This window comes from Anomalospiza imberbis, chromosome 7 (genome assembly GCF_031753505.1).
Source record: "Anomalospiza imberbis isolate Cuckoo-Finch-1a 21T00152 chromosome 7, ASM3175350v1, whole genome shotgun sequence".
Taxonomy (NCBI): Eukaryota; Metazoa; Chordata; class Aves; order Passeriformes; family Viduidae; genus Anomalospiza; species Anomalospiza imberbis.
The window spans coordinates 39150474-39170427 of NC_089687.1; the positions used below are offsets into that span (position 1 = coordinate 39150474).

The 19954-nt window shown below is 52.8% G+C and overlaps 1 protein-coding gene across 1 annotated transcript; it reads right to left on the minus strand.

The window, feature by feature from the left end:
* Positions 1 to 1331: 1331 nt before the first annotated feature.
* LOC137477672 (aryl hydrocarbon receptor-like) lies at positions 1332 to 19754 on the minus strand. Its single transcript, XM_068196829.1, is given in 13 exon segments — positions 1332 to 2235; positions 2348 to 2523; positions 2526 to 2965; positions 2967 to 3914; positions 4271 to 4412; positions 4677 to 4786; positions 4873 to 5075; positions 5678 to 5808; positions 6048 to 6171; positions 7070 to 7159; positions 11102 to 11208; positions 18814 to 19080; positions 19736 to 19754. Coding segments are annotated over 13 exon segments (2913 nt in total). The 3' UTR covers positions 1332 to 2079.
* Positions 19755 to 19954: the final 200 nt, after the last annotated feature.

Consider the following 19954-nt stretch of genomic DNA (forward strand, 5'->3'; position numbering starts at 1 on the left):
GGAGCAGAGAGCACCTCCCTCCACAGAAATGATGTCTTGTGCTCCACAGGCTGCACAGACACCGTGCTGAACAAATCCACGCTGTGCTCACTAAAACAGAGCCCTGGTGACACAGCCAGCAGGGCTGCAGTCTTCCTGGGCTGCAGGGAAGCTCGTGGTGCTGTGGAGATGCATGGCAAGGAAGAGGAGAAACCCATCAGGGCAGCTGGTCACGGAATGGTTGCCCACGCATTCAGGACCTGGCTCAAGGAGGAAGTTTGGCAGCAGTCAGGTTGTACTCGGCATCTGGGACTCAGTTGGAAGTCAACAAGCTGCAGCCCCAGGGATGCTCTGGTCCCATCCCTCCATCCCCCTCAGCACAGGTGGTGCTGCCCAGAGCCAACTCCTCTGAAGGAACAGGGATAAAAAAGCAGAGTAGGGCACAGAAACCATAAAAAATCAAACGCTCCCAGCATATCTCCATCAAAAATTCAGAAACGTTGCAAAACTGCCTTGTTTTGCTACGGAAAAGCAGGTGCCAGGTAGGGGTGGGAATGGTGGAAAATTCGCCATTCAGAGCAAACCAAGCTGTGGTTTTTTTCTAGTTTCCAGGCTGAAAAACAACAGTGCAGGGCAAAAGAATCAGCTAATTTGTCTTAAAAGATGCTTTCTATTCCAAACTTGAAACTACATATAGACATTTTATAAATACACATACTTTATATTTCAATATATCTAAATGCAACTTTATAAACGTATGTATTATGTATTACTGTAATATAGAAATATTGCACTTTTTTAAAAATACCTACCCTTCTCTGTCAGATTTCTCAATCCCTTTCAAACATCCATGACAGGAGCGAGCAGGTGGACTGTGCATCCCAAAGGCTCCAAGTGCTTCTTAGAATCCCTTCCAATTCAACCCACTGTGTCTCAGGTCAGCAGTGGCAAGGCCTGAGCTCCAATGCTGCAGCTAGCAAACCCTGACAAGCTCCAGATTGGGAAGAGACACAACCAGCAAGGGAAACATCAAGGAGGATCTCCAAAACCATTCATTGAAACAAAACACATAGGAATTCACATGAATCCAAAGCTGGGCAAGCAGGAAGAGGGATGAGCTTTGTCAAGTTTCTTAAAGGGTCACTGTGTTTCTGATCTTTAAACAACCTTTTCATCCCATTCCACAGGATGCTGCTTTGGGACGGTAAGAGGTTGTTTTTTCCTTCCACCAGAGTGGCATAAAAATAAATCTGTCAACTCTTATTATATGGGTTGTCAACACACATGTCATCTGGGTTTTTTTTTTTTTTTTTCCTGTGGGAAAATATCACTCTCTCAGTACTTTAAGTAGCATTATCCTTATTTTCTTATCTTATTGAAATTTCTGTTTTTTAACTGAAAACTTTTGAGACTTGAAGTCTGAGGGTACCTGAGACGCCAGCACCCAGAGAAAAGCAGTTTAGCAGCCAATCTCAGCATGTCTTGTACAGTACAGCAAAGCCCAGGGTGTTTTGCTAGAGGAGCTCTAACGTGGATCCCAAACACTGGGAACACCTGGGACACAGGGAAAGCTGGCATGGGGAAGGACCAGAGCAACACAACAACACCACAAAGGGCTCATTTTCCTTATTAAACAGGCAATATCTGTACAACATGGCCACAGCCACAGGTGCCTGGCTGGGATGGCAGGAAATTTAATGCCAGGGGTGAAAACGTTTCCTGTCTCTTTCTTTAGGACAGGCTTTCATGAGGCTGGTATCCATGCTGGATCATGCATGTAAATACAAAGCTTTGGTGAAGCTTTGGTTGCACTCATAGGCTGACTTGCAACCACAGCTCAGCCTGCTCCAGAGCCCTGGGAAATCTGCCTTCCAGCCCTGCTGCCTGCTGCTGTCCCTCCCCACACCAGCAACACCAACACAGGAACAGCACAGGGAGCAGGATGGTGGGAAATTGAGAAAAAAACACCAGGTGAGCCAAAGCAACCAACATCAATAGCACTGGCAGGGTGTGCACAGCAGTGGGGAAGGCTTGTTATCTGCAGCTTGAAGGTAGTTCCTTCCCCAGGGAAAAGTCCTGCTTTGTCCATTCCCGTATCTCCTAGAGATAGAAGTCCTTCCTGGAGGTGTGAGGGGCATCTGGCAGCACTTCTGCCTGAGGCTGAGGCTGGCAGGGCAGTGCCAGGCTTCCCCCCAGCACTGGGTGGTCTTGGGGCAGTCCCATGGGAGAGATGGGCAAACCACAGCCACTGTGGGGCTAGGAAAGAGAGAGAATAGTGGTGAGACACTTTGCAGGGGGTTATCAGCACTGGCTGGACAGATTCCCAGCACAGAAAACACTGAGCCCCAGGCTGGAGCAAGGCCCTTACCCTGTGCCTGCCCTCCTGGCTCCACGCAGAGCCATGTATCCCATAGGAATTCAATGTCTCCAGAGGGCTGCTGATGCTCCCAAAGTGCCCTGCAGCTGAGCTGGGGGAAGAGTGCTGGGGCACTGAAAGAACAGGGCTCAGCTGTTTTTCAGGAGTAAGCTGGTAGAAAGGGGGGAAAAAAACCTGGGGTATGGAGCCATCTCTTCCCAGGAGTCCCCAGTGCTGGCAGCATCCATGCTGCAGAATCCGTTCAGGTTAAAATGCTGTGGGGGCACACCAGACCCGAGGCCCAAACATCCCTGGGACTGGGAGATCATGTCTTTGCTGAGGCCATAAACGCCAGGCTGAGCTGGAGACCGCAGGAGTGGGAAAACATAGTCCTGCCATGGGCTGGCCTGTGGAGAAGAGTTGGGGCTGTGGCCACATACCCCGCTGATCAGCAAGGGATGGTGCTTTGGCTGGCTGGGTGGTGCCCCGTGGTGCTGGCACTGGCTGGGCAGGGAGAAGGACTGGTGGATATCCTCTTGGAGGGGCTGCACAGCTGAGAAGTCCCCCTGCAGCTGCTGGGCCCCGGGTGGCTCCTGCGGGCAGGGAGCTCCCGGGGCTGAGCTGGGGGCTCAGCCAGGGGGTGCCCTGCACTGGCTGGAAGGAATGGAGCAGTGTCTCCTCCCCAGCTGGTCTCCACTGGTCTCCACTGGACAGCTCTTCCTGCTCAGCCAGCTCTGGGAGCAGCCCCGACACAGCACTGAGGGGCTGCTCCCACAGCAGGATGGGGAGCTGGGCCAGGGCAGTGCTGGGCTGCCCTGCACACTGTGCCAGGTGGCACCTCGAGTCCTCGTTCTCCGTGTGGCATGGAACAGTGCCTCCCTGTGGGCTGGGGGCCGTGTCTGGCGGGGGACAGACCTGTGTCCCTCTCTCATGCCCATCCACTGGAGGGCTGGGGATGCAGGAGAGAATCTGGTTGCTGGCCAGGCTGTTGCTCAGGGATGGGGACTGGTCTGGGTCCGTGCTGACCATCACCATTTTCTCATCCAGCAGCAGGAGCTTCAGGTCCTCAGCATTCAAATCCAGGCCCTCCAAAGCACTGAAGAGCTTGTTGGAACAGCTCTGGCCACTCTTAATTGAGAGCAAGTCCATGGTGGCCAAGAGAGGGTCCTCCTGCTGCAAATCCAACAGCTTCTCTTGGAGGCTGCTGCCCATTGCAGAAGCTGGAGCTGTGCCCATACTCCAGGCATCCCCTCCTGCACCTGGCAAAGACACACCCTCAGGCTGGAAAGTGCTGCTGAAGGAAGGGTTTGGAATGGGAGCTGAGTGGGAGGTGTACACCACCTTGTCCTGTTGCATCACAGCACCCAGCAGAGACCTGGGGTCAATACCGTTCTTCTGGGAGCACCCTACATAGCTGCAGGAGGGCTTCTTGTACTTGCTGGGTTTCCCTTTGCTCTGGAAAAAGTCAGGGAAGCCTGGAAGAGGGTGAGAGCTTTGGTAGAGAAGTGCCTCTCCTGTAGCAAAGGTGAAGGGAAGATGCATGGACCGCTTCCGAAGGTGCTCTCCTCCTTCTTCATCTCTGCAGGGCAGGAAGAGGACACTGTGGCTGACACATGCACAAATCCAACACACAAGTGCTTCTGCAATGGGCAATTGTGATCCCTGCAAGCCAAAGCCCCTTTGCTACAGCCAGCATGCATTCACACAAAGACACTCACACAAAAAACAAACATCTGCAGCATAAGTGAGCATCACCCCTATTGAGGGGTGGCCTTGCAGACGGGGATGTGGCTGAACAGCACCAAGCACAGAATCCCACAGCTGCTCCTTTAAAAGGTACAAGCAGCAATGGCAAATCCAGCATCCTGCCCTGCTCAGGACATCCCAGAACCATGGAGAAAGCCAGGCTGTGCCCATGCCAGCCCCAGCACGTACACGAGGGGTCTCTGTGTGACCACGATGTACTCGGGTTTGCCATTCTTGTAGACGAGCCGGGCGTTGGCCTGCACCCACTTCCAGCAGTTGTCCTTGGTCAGCAGCTGGAACACTGTCAGGCCACTCTCCCCCGTCTTCATCACTGCCAGAAGGAAGCACCAGTGCTGTCACCATGGCACACTGCCCTTTCCAACTGGAAACAGCAGCAGCATGGCTGGCAGGCACAGGGGACACCATGCAGCTGAACACCCCTGACTGCACTCCACACCAAGCTCCCTGGAGTGACAGGAGCAGCACAGCAAAGCATCCTGTGGGAAAGAGCCACCGGGCTTGACAGAGCAGCCAACAGAGCTGCCCTGGTCCCAGCCCACTCATCAGCACAAGTGACCAGGGAGGGGACTCTTACTCCTGACGTGGTCCTTAGCACAGCACAGCATGTCAGCAGCATGGACAAACTGGTACCCGGTGCCACACATCCGCAGCTCCACCTCAGTGTAGCCCAGGACAATCTTGCCCCTGCGAGACACAGAGAGCACACTGAGCTCAAAGGCAAGGCTGGGGTGGGATGTCAGGAATGGAGCACTGAAAGCTCTGCTGCTTACCTGGCATCACATGCCAAGGGCGTGAAGTCCAGCTTGTGCTTGGTCCTGAAGATCATGCTCTTGGTTCAGATCTGCAGGATGGACGAGGGCTGCAGGGGCGTGGAGATGGCGAACAGAGCGAGCTGGGGGGGCAGGACAGAGCCATCTTCAGACCTTTTGTTCTGCCCACGAAGGAATTTCAACCTGCCTTGAAGGTTCAAAGCCTGGGAAGAGAAGAAAAGCTCAGTGTCATTCAGAAAAGTGAGAAGGAAGAGAGCTGCATGGAAAGGAAGATGTCTGTCTACAGAGTTGGTGTGAACAGAATCATCAAATCACAGCATGGTTTGGGTTTGGAATGACCTTAAGGATCATCTTGTTCCAATCCCCGTGCCATGGGCCAGGACACCTTCCACTATCCTAGGTTTCTCCAAGCCCCATCCAACCTGGCCTTGGACACTTCCAGGGATGGGGCAGCCACAGCTTCCCTGGGCACCCTGTGCTCTCCTGTGAAGAGAGGAGGAGGGATGACCTCCACATACCTGATCTTAAGGCATACTTTTAACAGAAAAACCAAGCAAAACACAGGGGAGAAAAGCACTTGATTATTCAAGATTCAGCATTTTTGAGAGGAGAGGAACAAAACTCACAGGGAGAGGCTGTAGGTACAGGCCAAACCTATGAAAAACAGGGAAAGTCTCTGGCTTAGACAGGCAAGTGCTGCACATGGCAGAAAGGAGCACGGGATCTTCCAGGGGGTGGTTTCAGTGGTGGTATGAACCTCTGTGGTGAGCCTGCCCCTCTCCTGCTGTGGAGGGTCTGCACTCACCAGGAAGCTGGAGGAGTTATCCAGGAGGCAGCGAAAGCGGCACACAAAGCTCCTCTCCAGGAAGGAGGAGTTTTCTGGGGGCAGCTGATCCGGCTTGTAGACGGCAGCAGAGGAGCTAAGACTCTCGCCTGCTGTGGAAGAGAAGGACTGAGAGAATCAAGTAAGGATTCACCCCAGCAAGGGTTGGAGGTCCCCAGCACTGGGCACTGCAGCAGTTTGCAGAGCACAGCAACAGAAACTGGTGGAAAAAGCCACAACATTTGGATGAAGCCTGAGCCACATTGGTGCAAGTGGTGACAGCGAGCTGGCCTCCCAGCACCCCTGGGGAGCCACATACCTCGTGCCACCCAGGATGGCAGCCTGCCTTCACCTGCTGGAGAAAGCTCACCCTCGGGTGTGTGCGGTGGGTCCAGGGCCCAGTGGAGGTTGTGCCTGAACTCCGGCTGGTCCTCGGTGTGGATCAGTTCAAAGACGCTCTGGTGTATGACATCTGTCTTGAGGGGACACGCCATCTGTAAGCTCTGCAGCCTATCCCCAGTGCCAGTTTTCATGTCCCACCTGGGAACAGCCCGTCATGGCCCCAGCCGGTTTTATCTTACCCAGTTTCCCTGGTGCTCAAATGAGTCCCTGGCTAAAGGAGGTTGGAAACTTTCCCCTAGAACTGATGTTGGTGGGAACAGACAGCACATCTGGCTTTAAGGACCCCTTGCCCATGTTGGGCCTGACTTCCTCCCCTGAGAAGCCTAAAGAGCCAATACAGCTTCCCTCTGACATTCCCATAACTCAAAATCCTAGTGCTGACTTAAGAAATGAGATGAAAGCATGGATTTGGAAACAAAACAGCAGCAAGGCCACTGCATCCCTAGATTATTCCCAAGAGAACAAAGCCCAGGGACTTGCTCCCTGTGCCCAGGTGGACAGGTGTCATCTACCCCAGGTGTTGGGGACAGCCAGCTGTGTGTGGGAGATATCAAACCACAGTAGCTGAAGGACTGCAGGTAAGTCCCACTTCCCTGTGTATATTATCTAGTGTCCTCCAGGTTACCTGGGTGCCCAGAGTGCTGGAGCCTTGCAGGATTTTCCAGGATTTGAGTGGGTGCCCCAGGCAAAGCGGGCAAGGAACCCCAAACATCTCACCATGGCCATGAACTCCATGAAGGCCCATCAACATGGCTGCTGGAAAGTATCTATGGGCTGATGAAGTCCCTTGTCACCTATCAGTGACCACAGCTGGCAACACGGGGTCCAAATTCCCAAGACCAAGGAAAAGCCCCAAACAACTCCCTGAGACCCTGTGATCCCTGCAGAACCTCCTCCCTGCAGGGAACTTGGGGCTATTCTCCACCACCAAGGAAAAAGTGTCTCTCCACAGCAAGTCAGAGTCTCACCAACCTGATGAAATCCCAGATAGTCCTGGATCGTATGTGAGGAGTAAAATATCAGCCCTTCTGATGTCACCACCAGCACGAAGCCATTGAGTGCCTGTAGGAGAGAGGAGATCAGCAGGTGCAGGCCACCATCACTTCACTTTTACAGCAGGACACTGGGCACCCAAAGCCTGGCTAGCAGGAAGCTGAGCCACCACAGATGGCCTCTCTGAGCTCACACAGCTCTTCCACACAGCTGCCCGGGAACAGCCTAATCCAGACTGATGGAAAATTGTGCTTCCATCCTAGGAGCATTCACTCAGACTCAGCTTTGGACATTTATCCTCATCATGTGCAGGGAGCAGATAAAATCCTCTGAACTTCTTGCAGTATGAAAGTGGACACCATCAGGAACAGGTCTATTCTGGTGGAGATGAGCCTTTCCAACAGCCTTGAGGGCCTTGGCAGCCATGTGTGGCCATCCCAGCTTCCAGAGGAGTGGCCTGGAGATGGACCATGGAATACCTGGACTGTCCGTGGGCAAGGAGAAAGGCCAAGGAAGGTGTTGTCTCTGCTGCCCGTTCCCTCCTCAAGGTGACCAGTGCTGAAAGGGCCTTTTAACCAGTGGAAATGGAAAAACCAAAAGCTAAAGCATAAGGGTTTGGATTTGAAATTGCAGCAAAAACAATCTGATTTCTGAAAAGCCAGTTTCTTCCAAAGCAGCAGGGAATTCAGGCTGGGTCTGGTGCCTGAATGTGGGGGAAAACTACAGAATCCCTGCATGACCCCAGAGTACCCTTTCCTTTCAGTCAATACATCGCAGAATCATTTAGGTTGGAGAATCCCTCTAAGATCATCACCTCCAAGATCACTTCCCCTGGAACACCACCTGGTGGCAGACCCCACACCCCTTAGGTTGAATACTGTGCTCTGTTTTCATAACATAAATACCCAAACCTGTTGTGCCTGCATGGATTTGAAGCCCCAAGCCCTCCCCACAGAGAAGAGCAAATGCAGCCATCAATCTGAAGTTTCCATTGCATTTTTAATGTTACACATTTAGACAGTTCACAGTTCACTGGTCCTTCCATCCACTCCTCAAGCTCCAGGATTGCAAAGTCAATATTCAAGGGAGCACTGGGCTTCCTGGCAGGAATAGGCTGAGCTGATCACAGCCTCTGTCTTACTCGACAGGGGCTCATTGCTACCAGTTTCATAAATTTGGGAAGTAATTTGGGAAGTAATTTGGGTGTTTTCCTGTTGTAGTGTGTTTTGTTCAAATTCATGTTTGCGCCCTGTTCCCGCCCCTAATCCCTCCTCTCCCCAGTTGTCAATCTTCCAAAGCCCCTCCCTAACCACCTCCCTTCCAAGTTGTTAATCCCCCCCATCCATGCCCCTTTTTCCAGAACTCTCCCTGCCAATCCTCCTTGTCCCAACCCCTCCTTCCAAAGCATTCCCTGTTTATTTTGTTATACTCGACATCCTTTTTGTTACTTTGTGTTATTCCACTGCCCTATTTCCCCTGATAGGTTTACAATAGTTTAGTCCCACCTTAGACCCCTCCCCAGCTTTACCCTCATTGGTGAATGTTCCTACACCCCTCCTCCTGAGTTACTGTATAAAAACTTCTGTTAACCCCCTCCCATGTCTGGTCTTGGGGCTCCATCTTGTCCATCTGATAAATACACTCTGGTTTACCCCAAGCCCTGTCTTCCTCTGTCCCTGCGCTGAACCTTCTGATAACTGGGATAGCAGAGCTCGCAGGGGGACGGTCGCACCCCTGCATTCGCCGCCCAGCACGCCCCGACGGCGCGCTGCGACATTTTCCCTGAGCTAAAAACCCCACAACTGGCAGGACAGGACACATGAAAAGGGACCAGGGTGCTGGATGACAGTGTCCTTTACACCTGCAGAAGACTAGAAGGGGCAGAGGAGTGTCCCTACCAGTTTGGAAGTTCAGCTCCTTTCCAGGAGCCCTGGCTTTCCATCCCTGCTCTCTGGCAGCAGGCAGGAGCCCACAGGCAGAACACTGCTGACACAGGCACTGACAGGATCCAGGGAAGCACCCTCAAGTGCTGCAGGCACAGCACCAACCCTTGTAAGCCTCTGTGGCACAGAGCCCAGGGCATTGGAGACCTTGTCATCCCCCTGCCAGGGCTGAGAGTAGCCTCGCAGCAGGAGGCTCCCTGAGCCCTGCTGGCACACATCACCCTGTGGCTCAGTGTCCCCAGCTCTGAAAATCCCGAGTCACCCAGCAGACACCTTCAAGCCCGTGGTGCTACCCAAGGAGCAAAGGCAGTGAAACCCCATGAAAATCATTGGTTTATCTTCCCAGAAGCTGAAGAGCTTTCACTGCCCTGACACCACCACGTGGCCACTCCTCCATAAGGGGAACAGATCATCATGGGGACACTTTGGCAGCATGAAGCAGGACTTCTCTGGAAGGCAAGGCTCCTGCAGTGTGGGCCCTGTGGCTTTTCAGAGCCAAAACCATCCTGTACCACTAACCTGGCAGGGAAGCCACAGTAGCCAGCCCTGGCCTGCTTCCCTCATTTCATAATGTACAGCATCAGCATTAATTAGGGCCTGGCGTGTAGTCCCAGTCAAGTCCAGCTATTGTTGCTGCCAACTCCTGTTTCATTGTCCAGGTCAGAGTTTCTCTCCCCTCTCCTTCCCTTTATTCCAGGCACAAACCTTCTCTCTATTTACTGGGGTTGATCTCAGTGTGTGGGAATCTGCTGCATAGGTTAATTAGTGCTGCCAAATGCACTTTAACCCTTTGAGCAGCTTCAGAGGAAGAGAGGGGAAGAATCAGAGCAGACCGAGAAACAAAGGAAGTTTGGCCATCAGAGGTGACAGACCCGGTGGAAGTATGTTTTTAAGTATGGAGGAATGTTTCCTTGGGGGGTACAGAGACAGATTCTGAGCTCCTGCCACCTGCAGGGTAACACAGACAGACCCTGAGAGAGCTGAACCAGCTTTTCAGACCCAGTTTGGTACCTCTAAAAGAATGGTACCCAACTGTGGGAGGAGCTGATGAGCAGGGCATCAACCCCCAGCAAGCCCTGCTGAGCAGTTGTTACATCCTGAGGGAAAACCCTCAGGTTTCTGGTTATTAACCAGGCTGGCTTTAGCACTTCTCCCACTAGACACAGAGATCCTCAGGTCTCAGGCAGGACTGTAATTGCACTTTGTGCTGAGTGAGAGCTTGGATGGGAGCTGGGGCTGCCCAGCATGCTCAGCCCGTGCTGGAGGACAGCCAGGCAGGCAGGGGACAGTGCCACAGCCTGTGCCCAGGTGCCAGGCAGGGGACAGCAGACCTGTGTCCTTGCAGGACCTCGTGCTGCCAGAGCATGGCCTCTTCCCATTCTCTGTGCACAATTTGGGAACAGAAGGTGACCTCCTGCCACCTCTGAACAAACCATGGCAGCTGCAGCACCACCAGCCTTGTCTCCAGGATCACCAAAGAAAACCACTAGGGAAAAACAGAGCTCCTGGGATACACCCACCTACCCTGTGTTTAAGGGATGAGCACGTGGCCCATCAGCACCTATCTGTGTGCTCAGTGTAATGCATCACTTCCTCAAAATCAGGGGAGACTCTCACGATGCTTTCTTCCCTGTTTTCACCAGCGTTTGGGCAATAGCCTCGAATCAGGATCAGTGTGCCCATGCTGAAAACTGCACTCAATCACCTTGCTCAGTCTGGTTCTCACATTACACCTTTGGCACACTTAGACATGAGGGCAGAGAAGCAGAAAAGATGAATCACCACGCTCAGAAATCTAACAAGATGCTCCTTACATATGCACTATTTAAAAATGGCAACTTTTTCCAGGAATAATGGGAAAAGCAGGGAAGAAGCAACAGTTTCTGCCCTAGGGACCTCTGGAGGTCTTAAACTTCTGCCCAGTGAGAAGCACAGTGAGCTACACCACATGAAATCACAAATCACCTGCCATGACCGAAAAAACAGCCTGGTTTTGGAGTACAGCTCAAAGGAGCTGGAAGAGGGACAAGAGGAAGATCCCACGAAGGCGTTTGTGAGGAGCACTAACCTGTAGGAGCAGCTCACCCTCTGGAACCGCTGCCAAGGCCAGAGCTGGTCCAGTGCCACAGGTTCCGTCCCTCTGGGCTTCTTTGGCACCAGGATTCTTCAGAGCAACTGTACCAAGAAAAGGCAAGGGACATCAGTGCTGCAGGAACACGTTGCCACAACAGCTGGAATGCTGCAAGCTGGACAGTGCAGGGGAAGCCACCGTGCCGTCGCAGCCCTTTGCTTCACCCCTCACAACAGCTGATATGAACAGAATGTTTCCCCACCCCTCAAACACCCTCAACTGTTTCAGTCTGGGTTTCCCCCCCCCCCCCCCCCACTCGTTTTGCCCCCCTTTTAACAACCTATAAGTAAAAAGCAGTTAAAACCAGGGATCCTAAAGCAGGTAGGCATCAGAATCATAGAACTACGGAATCATTAAAGCTGGGGAAAGATCATAGGGCCCAGTCATTCCCCAGCACTGCCAAGATCAGCACCAAACCATGTCCCCAAGTGCAACATCCACAGGTCTTCCCGGGACAGTGAATTCATCACTGCCCTGGGCAGCCTGGTCTAATGCTTGACTTCTTTTGTGAGGAAGTTTTTCCAAATACCCAAACTAAACCTGCCCTGGCACAGCTTGAGGTCGTTTCCTCTTGTCCTGTTCCTTGGTCCCTGGAAGCAGAGCCCAGCTCCCATCTGTCAGGGAGTTGTGGTGAACAAGAAGGTCCCTTCTGACCCTCCTTTTCTCCAGGCTGATCCCCTTTCCCAGTTTCCTCAGCTGTTCCTCGTCAGATTTGTGCTCCAGACCCTTCCCCAGCTCTGTTCCCTTCACTGGACATGCTCCAGCCCCTCAATGTCTTTCTTGTTGGGAGGGGCCCAAATTGAACACAAGATTCAGGGTGTGGCCTCAGCAATGCTCAGCACAGGTGACAGTCACTGCCCTGGCCTTGTGGCCACACCATGGCCTTCCTGACCACCTGGGCACATGCTGGCAACAGCAGCAGAAGTCTGCCCTACACAGGAGGCATTGCAGCAAATCCCAGGATCAGGAATGCGCCATTTTGAAGGACACAGCTCAGTCAGTGATGTCTCCTTACAGTTCACCAACACAGTGGGTTTACTCAACCAAATTAAGGCAAGCCACAGCTCACAGTGGGAGAAAAACAACATAGAAAACACACGGATCCAGACACAGACACCCGAGATCTAGTAGTGGTCCATGCACAATCCACATGCATGAGGGAATCTGTCACTCAGCTGAACTGAAGGATGTGCCTGTAAATTTTGTTCTGTACTCCCCAAGAGAACGGTTCCTGGGGACATTTTGGTGTGGATAAAAATTAAAGGGTAAGATGACAACCAGCCTGTGCATGGCAGGCCTGTCCAGAGGACAGAGGAGCTCACAGGAAAGCTGGGAAGCCCCTTGCCAGCACGAGGACAGAGGACAGCATTTGGCTGCTGGTAAACCTGCTGCTCCCACTGGGATCTGGGAGGAAAGGTGTGAAACACCAGCTGCAGCACCACTGTGGCCTGCCAGCACACAGACGGAGCAAGAGTTCTCCTGGATCTGCCTTTGCCAGCTCCTGGACAGCAGGAGGGCTGCCAAGCTCAGAGGCTATGGGAGCATCAAGTGGACTCTGGAAGCAATTGGACAGCAAGTCAGGAGGCAACAGCCACCAGCATATAAACAAAGCCAGGCTCTGTAACAGGCTCTGCTCTTCCTGTGCTTTGTTAAAGCAGCTGCTGAAACTCAGCTCCTCCATCTGCACGGAGCTGATCCTGAACAATCTCAGATGCTGCAAAAGGCAGATGTTCCAGAGTCAGGCTTTGGGGATAAAGTTCTTCCACCAGGCACAGGACCATCCCTAAGATCGACTTTGCTCCATAACCAAAGGCAAAGCACAGTCCAGTTCTAATACTTACAGAAAAACACCTGATACTGCAGCAATCCTGCTGCTTCTGGGAGCTCGGGAGAATTCCCCAAGCTCAGCCTGCCCAGACTATTTCAGGAGCTGGCCAGGGATAGGCTGACACCAGGACTAAGGTTACAGCACATGTTTGTACAACTGTGGGTCAGGCCCGAGCCAGCTGGGGTGGACACGCACAGGCTGCTGTGGCCTCACTCTGTCCCACCCCGAGGGACCACCCGGGGTCCCCTGTCCAGACTGGAGCCCGCATAAAATCTCAGAGAGGGACAGGCCATCAGGCAGAACAGCATGAGAGAGGCCACAACACCCAGGCAGGGCCCTGTGGTGTGGATGGAGCAGGTTTGTGCCAGCAGCCTTCCAGCAGCTCACTTCTCTGATCACTGGGAGCAAAATGCGGGAGCACTGAATTATTAAAGGCCTTCAGTCCTCCTCCGTGAGCTCCCAGGCTGCTGTGCTGGAGGTGAGAGATAAAAATAAACCTGGCTGACAGGAGAGCAGCTAAAGGTGCTGCTCTCTGCTCAGGGCTCTGGTTTAATGGTTTGACATCGCCCCTGCAAACAGAAATCTTGATCTCAACCCCTGCCTAAAAGCAGGCTTTACTATCAGCATCTGGACTGTGGGGCCAGAGGAGACACATTAACAGCAGAGGACAGCCCGCTGTCCTCCGTGGGGATGTCTGCCACCAAACAGGATCCAACCAGCAGGCTGTGAGGCATAAATCAGAATTCCAATGGAGACTCCCCCATGAACTTCACCAAACAGTGCCTTTGCCAACGAGCCACCCAAGGATCCCCAAAGAGGGCGGGCTCTTGGCTGTGGCCACACCAGACTGGCATCCTGCCCGGTGTCTCCCAAGCTTTGTGTGTCCATAAATAGCCCCGTGCAGCCCCTGGGGTCAGCAATTCAGCAGAACTGTCACCGCACATCAGACTGATGGAGCAGAACGAGCCAGGGAACCACCACATCCTCTCTGCTACGTGCATCCCGCCTGGAGCTGGACACCAGGAAAGGCAGGATACACTCCAGGCACAGCGCACTCCTTCCCCTAGGGCAGCAAGACGAGGCGCAGCCTTGGCCCTTGCTGCACAACTGGGGACAGACACTTGCAGGGGAAAAAAGACGAGAATAAAAAGGAGAGAAGTGACTTTTCCTGGGCTCCCTCCCTCTGGCCACCAGTGTCATCTTTGTTGCTGGAGGTGAGAAAGGTGAGAAGCTGGTCACCTGAAAGCAGCGAGGCTTACACAACTTCCATGCTATTTCTTCCAAGAAACAGCTCCTGCCAGGCCCTGCAGGCTATTTGGCCAAAAAAAAGCCTTTTAGCTGAGAGGAAGAAACTCTCTCCTGTCTCTGGGGAACAAGCTCCCTGCCCACACCTGCCTCCCCACAGGAGGACAATGCTCCCTCCCCCCTGGTCATCCTCACACACAGTGCTCACCAGCTCTCTGCCGCCCAGCCTCGTGCTGTCAACAGGAGAGCAGGAGGGACCACCAGGGGTGGGTTTCCTCCCTCCATCTCCAGGTGCTTCCCAACCTGGGAATCTGTTTCATGTGGTGCTGCAGGGACACCTCGCTGCCTACCAAACTTGCCAGTGAACTCCTGAACTAGCCAGGGCTTTGTAGACCTGAGAAATCTCTGCAGCACCAAGCAGGAATTAACATTTTTGAGAGGATATCTCCCAGGCCCCTTCCCTCCACACAGCAAAAGTTCCTGCTGGGAGGAGGGTTTCCATCAGCCATTGTCTGCAAAGGAGAAAAATTAAACAACTCGATCCCAAACCTGCTCCAGGTGTTGAAGAAGGAAACCAAACTGCTTCCTGACTCTTCAAGAGCTGCAGGTGAGGGCTGGGCCATCTGCATGGCCACTGTCAGTCTGAGCAGGTCGCGGAGCGGGGACAGAGAAGGATTTTGGTAATGGTGCTCCCTACAAGCCTTCTGCCAAACACCTCAGCATGTACAAGCCACTCTGGGGGAAGGATTGATTGATTTCTTAACAAAACTGCCTTTTATCCACCTCTCTCTTTCCATCATTTGTGCCAATCCCCTGAAGAACTGGTCTTACCTCACAGTAAAGTCCCTACTCCCACGAGTGGATCTCCAGATCTTACTTTCCCATCCACTTCTCCAGCTTCTCCTTGCTCATGGGCAGAGGGACCTGCAGCTCTGCTGCTCAGTACATCCTCCTCACATCAAATAACCCCTCAACATTGCTTTTTCCTACATTTTATTGTTAGTAAGAGAGAAAATATTGGAAGTTTAGAAAGCATCATGTAAATGGTGAGGGAAGTGGGCACAGATTTGCTGACACCAGTCCACAGAGCCATCTTTTCCCTGCCTTGCTGAACCATCAGTTGGGTTCTCATCAGCACTGTTCAAAGCCTATTTTCCAGCCACTGGCAAATACTTCCTGACTTTCTGTTTGTTAATTCATAATGGATACCATGGTTTTACTTAACTTTGTACCTGCCACAGCTTCCTGTTGGCAAAAATTTCATTAAGCAGATGCATTATTTATCCCTACCTGAATGGTGTGCATGCCCTGCTTTCCAAGAACACATGTTAATAATGGATGGTCTCTTAAAAGATCTCACTGCACTTTTAGAAGCAAGGAGGCCTTGACTACATGTAGCTTTTGGTTGTGTCACTTGGGATCAGCTGCTGGCACACAGCTGGTGTGACGTGCTGTACACCCCCTGGAGCAGTGGCACGGCCACCAACAACAGCACATGGGCTAGGGGACAGGGAGGTGCCCTGCAGCACAGTCCCACCTCTACCAAACGCCATGAGCTGAAAGAGCCTCCAGCAGAGCAGGGAGGAAGGTCAAGGTAGTGAATGATAATTAAAAATACTTGTTCACCAAGGCAGAGAAGAAACAAGGCATTTGGGAGGACTGCTGTAGGGGAAGAAACCTGGATGGGAAAGGAGGACGTACAAGCCTTTAAATCAGCTGCCACTGATGTTTGGATAGGACCCTCAGCTTGGAAGCAACCTCAGCTCCTTTTGGCCCTTCTGGTCCAGGTGCTGGGTTCTGCTCAGTGCTGCTTCTCCAGCATGGGATGGATGTCAGATGGGCTGGATATCCTGCTCCCTGGCAGGACACCTCTCCCAATGTCTGCATCCCTCCTGTGATCCTGCTCTCCTCCTAAGCTCACCTCTTTCACGGCAAGGAAGCACTTGTGGGAACTTGGGATTGCAAAGTCGGGCAATGGGGGAAGGGAAGGGCACCTGGGAACCTCACAGAAGACAGTGGTGCTGCCCCATCACAAAGGGAGCCTCTTCCACCTGCCATGGATCAGGAGGAGACCTTGGCTGAGATCCCTCCTCCACCAGAGCTACTGAACACAGCTGGCACTGAGCTGCTTCCTGCTTTGTTAAACTGGAGAGATTTGAGCGGAAAAAAATGGGGTGGAATCAGTCCACAAACACAAACAGGATGCTCTTGTCCATTGTTCTTCCAAAGCCCTGAAGAAAGCTGGCACCCGGGCGGCAGTAGAGCCGCCAACACAGCACATCAGCCCAAGGAAGGATTTGTTTGCCTAAATAACCCTGCTCGGCAAAGGCAGTGCCTGCTGATCGCTAAACCACTCCACAGATTAAACAACAGAACACTGAGCAGCCTTAAATCCTCCGATTCCTGTCACTGAACTGCAGGCCTTTAGTGGTGCCCCCACGCAGGCAGAGAGGCAGCAGGGACAGCTTCCCTTCGGGCTTATATAAAGAGTAAAAATCCTCATGTCCTCAGGAAAAACACATCCTTATAACAGTCAATGACCTTTAAGCCCATACAAACTTCCCCACATATCACATGCATAAATTGAAATGACAAAGTAACATTATGTGCTGTTAGTTATTACACAGATTAATAATTAATAAATCAATAATTATTTATTTATTCTGGCAGGGGATGGGCTGGCATAAACCTGCTGGGTGAATTGCTGTCAGCGATCATGGGCAACACCTGAGACCTGCTCCAGCTGTTCCTCCTCACAATCCATGGCAGCACATCCCAGATTTTGTCCTTGCTTTCCCACAATCTTCTTTTAGGGAGCGCTCAAGCAGGGTGGATAGATAAATAAATAAAGTCACTTAAAATCAATTATTTTGTTGATAAGCTTGTCCAGAGTTCCATTTAAGGATTCTTTTTAAATTAGTATTAAGCAACACCAAGGACTCAGCTCGGTCTGCAATCGCTATTTGCATCTGAAAGGCTGAAGCTCTCCTTCCCTGCCACACCTGCCTCAAAACCACCCCACAGCCTCAGACAAACTGGAAATCGGTGTCATGGAATTAAACCAGATGGAACGACAGGGGGGGAAAAGGACCCAAAACAAATGAGACAATCTCAGAACCGTAAGTTTCCTGATGATCTGGTGCAGCCATTCCTCTCCCAGCTCACCCACTTGCCAGTCCTTTAAGTGGGGTTAAAAGAGAGTGGAAAGGGGGTGGGGGGAAGCCTTGAATATATTCAATGAGAAATTGTGGTGACTCTGTGGCTTGAAAACGCAGTATTTTTGAGCCACTGCTACTCCACCAGGAAAATCCAGGGATACCTCAATGCCCTCCTGAGGGCTCCTCTTAATCACAATTACAGGGCGGCGGAACGGTTCCCGAAAATAAAAGGCTCCCAGATCAACTGCCAGCACATCACTGCTTACTGCTCACGTCCAGCACCGCGAGCCTATCGGAACAGAGGGGGGAAAAAGTCACTTCCACGGGAAACTCCCCAGCTGGGATGCCCAAGGCTCTGCCTCAGCCCTCCCGCATAAACCAGAATACTTTACCTCAGGAGAACCCACAAACAAAACCAACTTCACCCCTCCAGACCCCTCTGATTCCATGGCAGGGTCGAACACAGCCCCAGCCTGGCAGCTGGAGATGGCACAGCAATGAAATGTGGGCTAGAAAAGGGGGAAAAGCAATTCTAGAGGAAAGAAACCAAAATTCTGAGGGGTAAAAAGATTAAATTCTAGGGCAGATAAAGAACAAAATATTCGGGGGGAGAGGAAAACAAAATTCCAGGGGGGCACGGCAAAATTCCAGAGGCGTAAAGACAGGAAAGATACAAGGGGTAAAACCCACCGGCATTTGAAGCAGAAAAAATCAAGTAGGGTGGGAGGGAGCCCCAAAATCCAAGGGGGGTGGGGAGGGGAGAAACCAACCTCAAAATTCGAGGGCAAAAAACCCAACTCAACAGCAAAATTGGAGGGGGAGAGGGAAATCCCACAAAATTCGAGGCGGAAGGAGGGAATCAATTTCAAGGGGAAACAAAAAATCTCCAAACAGAAAAATTGACGTTGTTAGAGACACAAGCATTCGAGGGTGGAGAACTCACACAATTCAAGTGGGGGAAACCCGTCAAAATTCGAAAAGAGAAAAAAAATCCCACAAAATTCGAGGTGGGATTGACACGAAACTCCTGAAAGTGCGGAGGAAACCCCAAAAATTCTACGGATGAAAGAAAGCACTATTCTGGGAGGGAAAGAAAACAAGTTTTTGGTGAGGGAGACCTCATGAATCTCTAGGGAACAACCAAAAAAAAAAAAAAAAAAACCAAAAAAACAAAAACAAAAAAACACACCCAAAAAACAAAACAGAACAAAACACCCACCCACCACTAGAAATTCTAAGTGAAAAACACTCTTTGAAGGAAAACAGGCCCACGGAGAGAGGGGGGGAAAGGAATTGCCGAAGTGTGCAACAACATCCCGGGAGGGGGTGACACAGCGGTGAGGGAGGAGGGGGACAGCACACAATTCCAGGCAGGAATGTCGAGCAGGGGGAGCGGTGGGAATGCGCCCATCCCTTACCGCCCAAGAAGCCCCTGGCGCGCAGGAAGCCGGCGCTGAGGCGCTGCACCGAGAGCCTGTCCAGCCCGGCCACCACGTCGGGCGGGAAGGGCAGCAGCCCCGCCCGCCGCTCCAGCTCCCGCTTCAGCCGCTCCCGGTGCCGCTTGGCCGGGTTGGAGTCGCCGCCTTCGGCCAGGCCCGGCCGCGTGCCGCTGGGCACAGCCGCGTTACCGGGGAAGGGGGACAGCCCTGAGCCCTTCCCCGGCCCCCTCAGCCCCCTCGCCCTCACTCACGCCCGCAGCACCGGCTTCCTCCACCTGCGCCCCACATACAGGGCCGGGCCGGCAGCGCCCGACTGCTGCTCCCTCAGGGCGAGAGGCGAGGGCAAGAGCGGAGCGGGAACAGCCCAGCCCCGGCAAGGGGGGAGACGGGGCTGGACGGGATCTGGGGCTGCGGGGGGACTGGGAGCGGCGGGGCTGGGTGTGCGATAGAGGGCTTTGGGGGCTGAACAGGGAGTGGGAGCTGAGGGACACAAAGGATGGTAGGTGCGAGGGACAGAGGGGGTTGATGAGGAAGGGAAGGGGGCCGAAAGAGGATTCGGGGCGCGAAGGGGCTGTGGGTGGCGGTGAGCAGGGGGCCATGGGTGGGTAGGGATGTGAGGGTGTTGATGGGGAGCTGGGGACCGGACCGGGGGTGCCAGTGGCTCGAACAATCCGCCTGGTGCTTTGGCAGTGATGGACAGAGCCGCCTGCCCGGTGCAGAAGAGTGCGCACACCCGAGGCTTGCAGATTTGCCATGTGGAGTAAGTCCTTATCATGCCAATGTCCTCCCTCACGTAATGGCTCAGCTGTGAAAACTCCGTTCCCAAGTCTGGGGACAGTCACACATAAGCTGAAGGTACCCATCTCAACTGATGGGCCATCGTTAATTCAACTGCGCTCACCTGGAGACAGCTGCAGCATCTCCGAAGGTGTAAAGAGTCCCCGAGCGTCCCGTGATCCACAGTATTACCGGTGTGAAGCTCCCCGCCCCAGGGAGAGGTACAGGGGATGTTCCCACGTAGCCTCAGCAGAATAGAAACCCCACGCATGTGGTGTTTGTTGGACTGTTTCCCTTCAGCACTCGATGGATGTAGGCTGCAGTCACTTTCTCTCCACGCTCC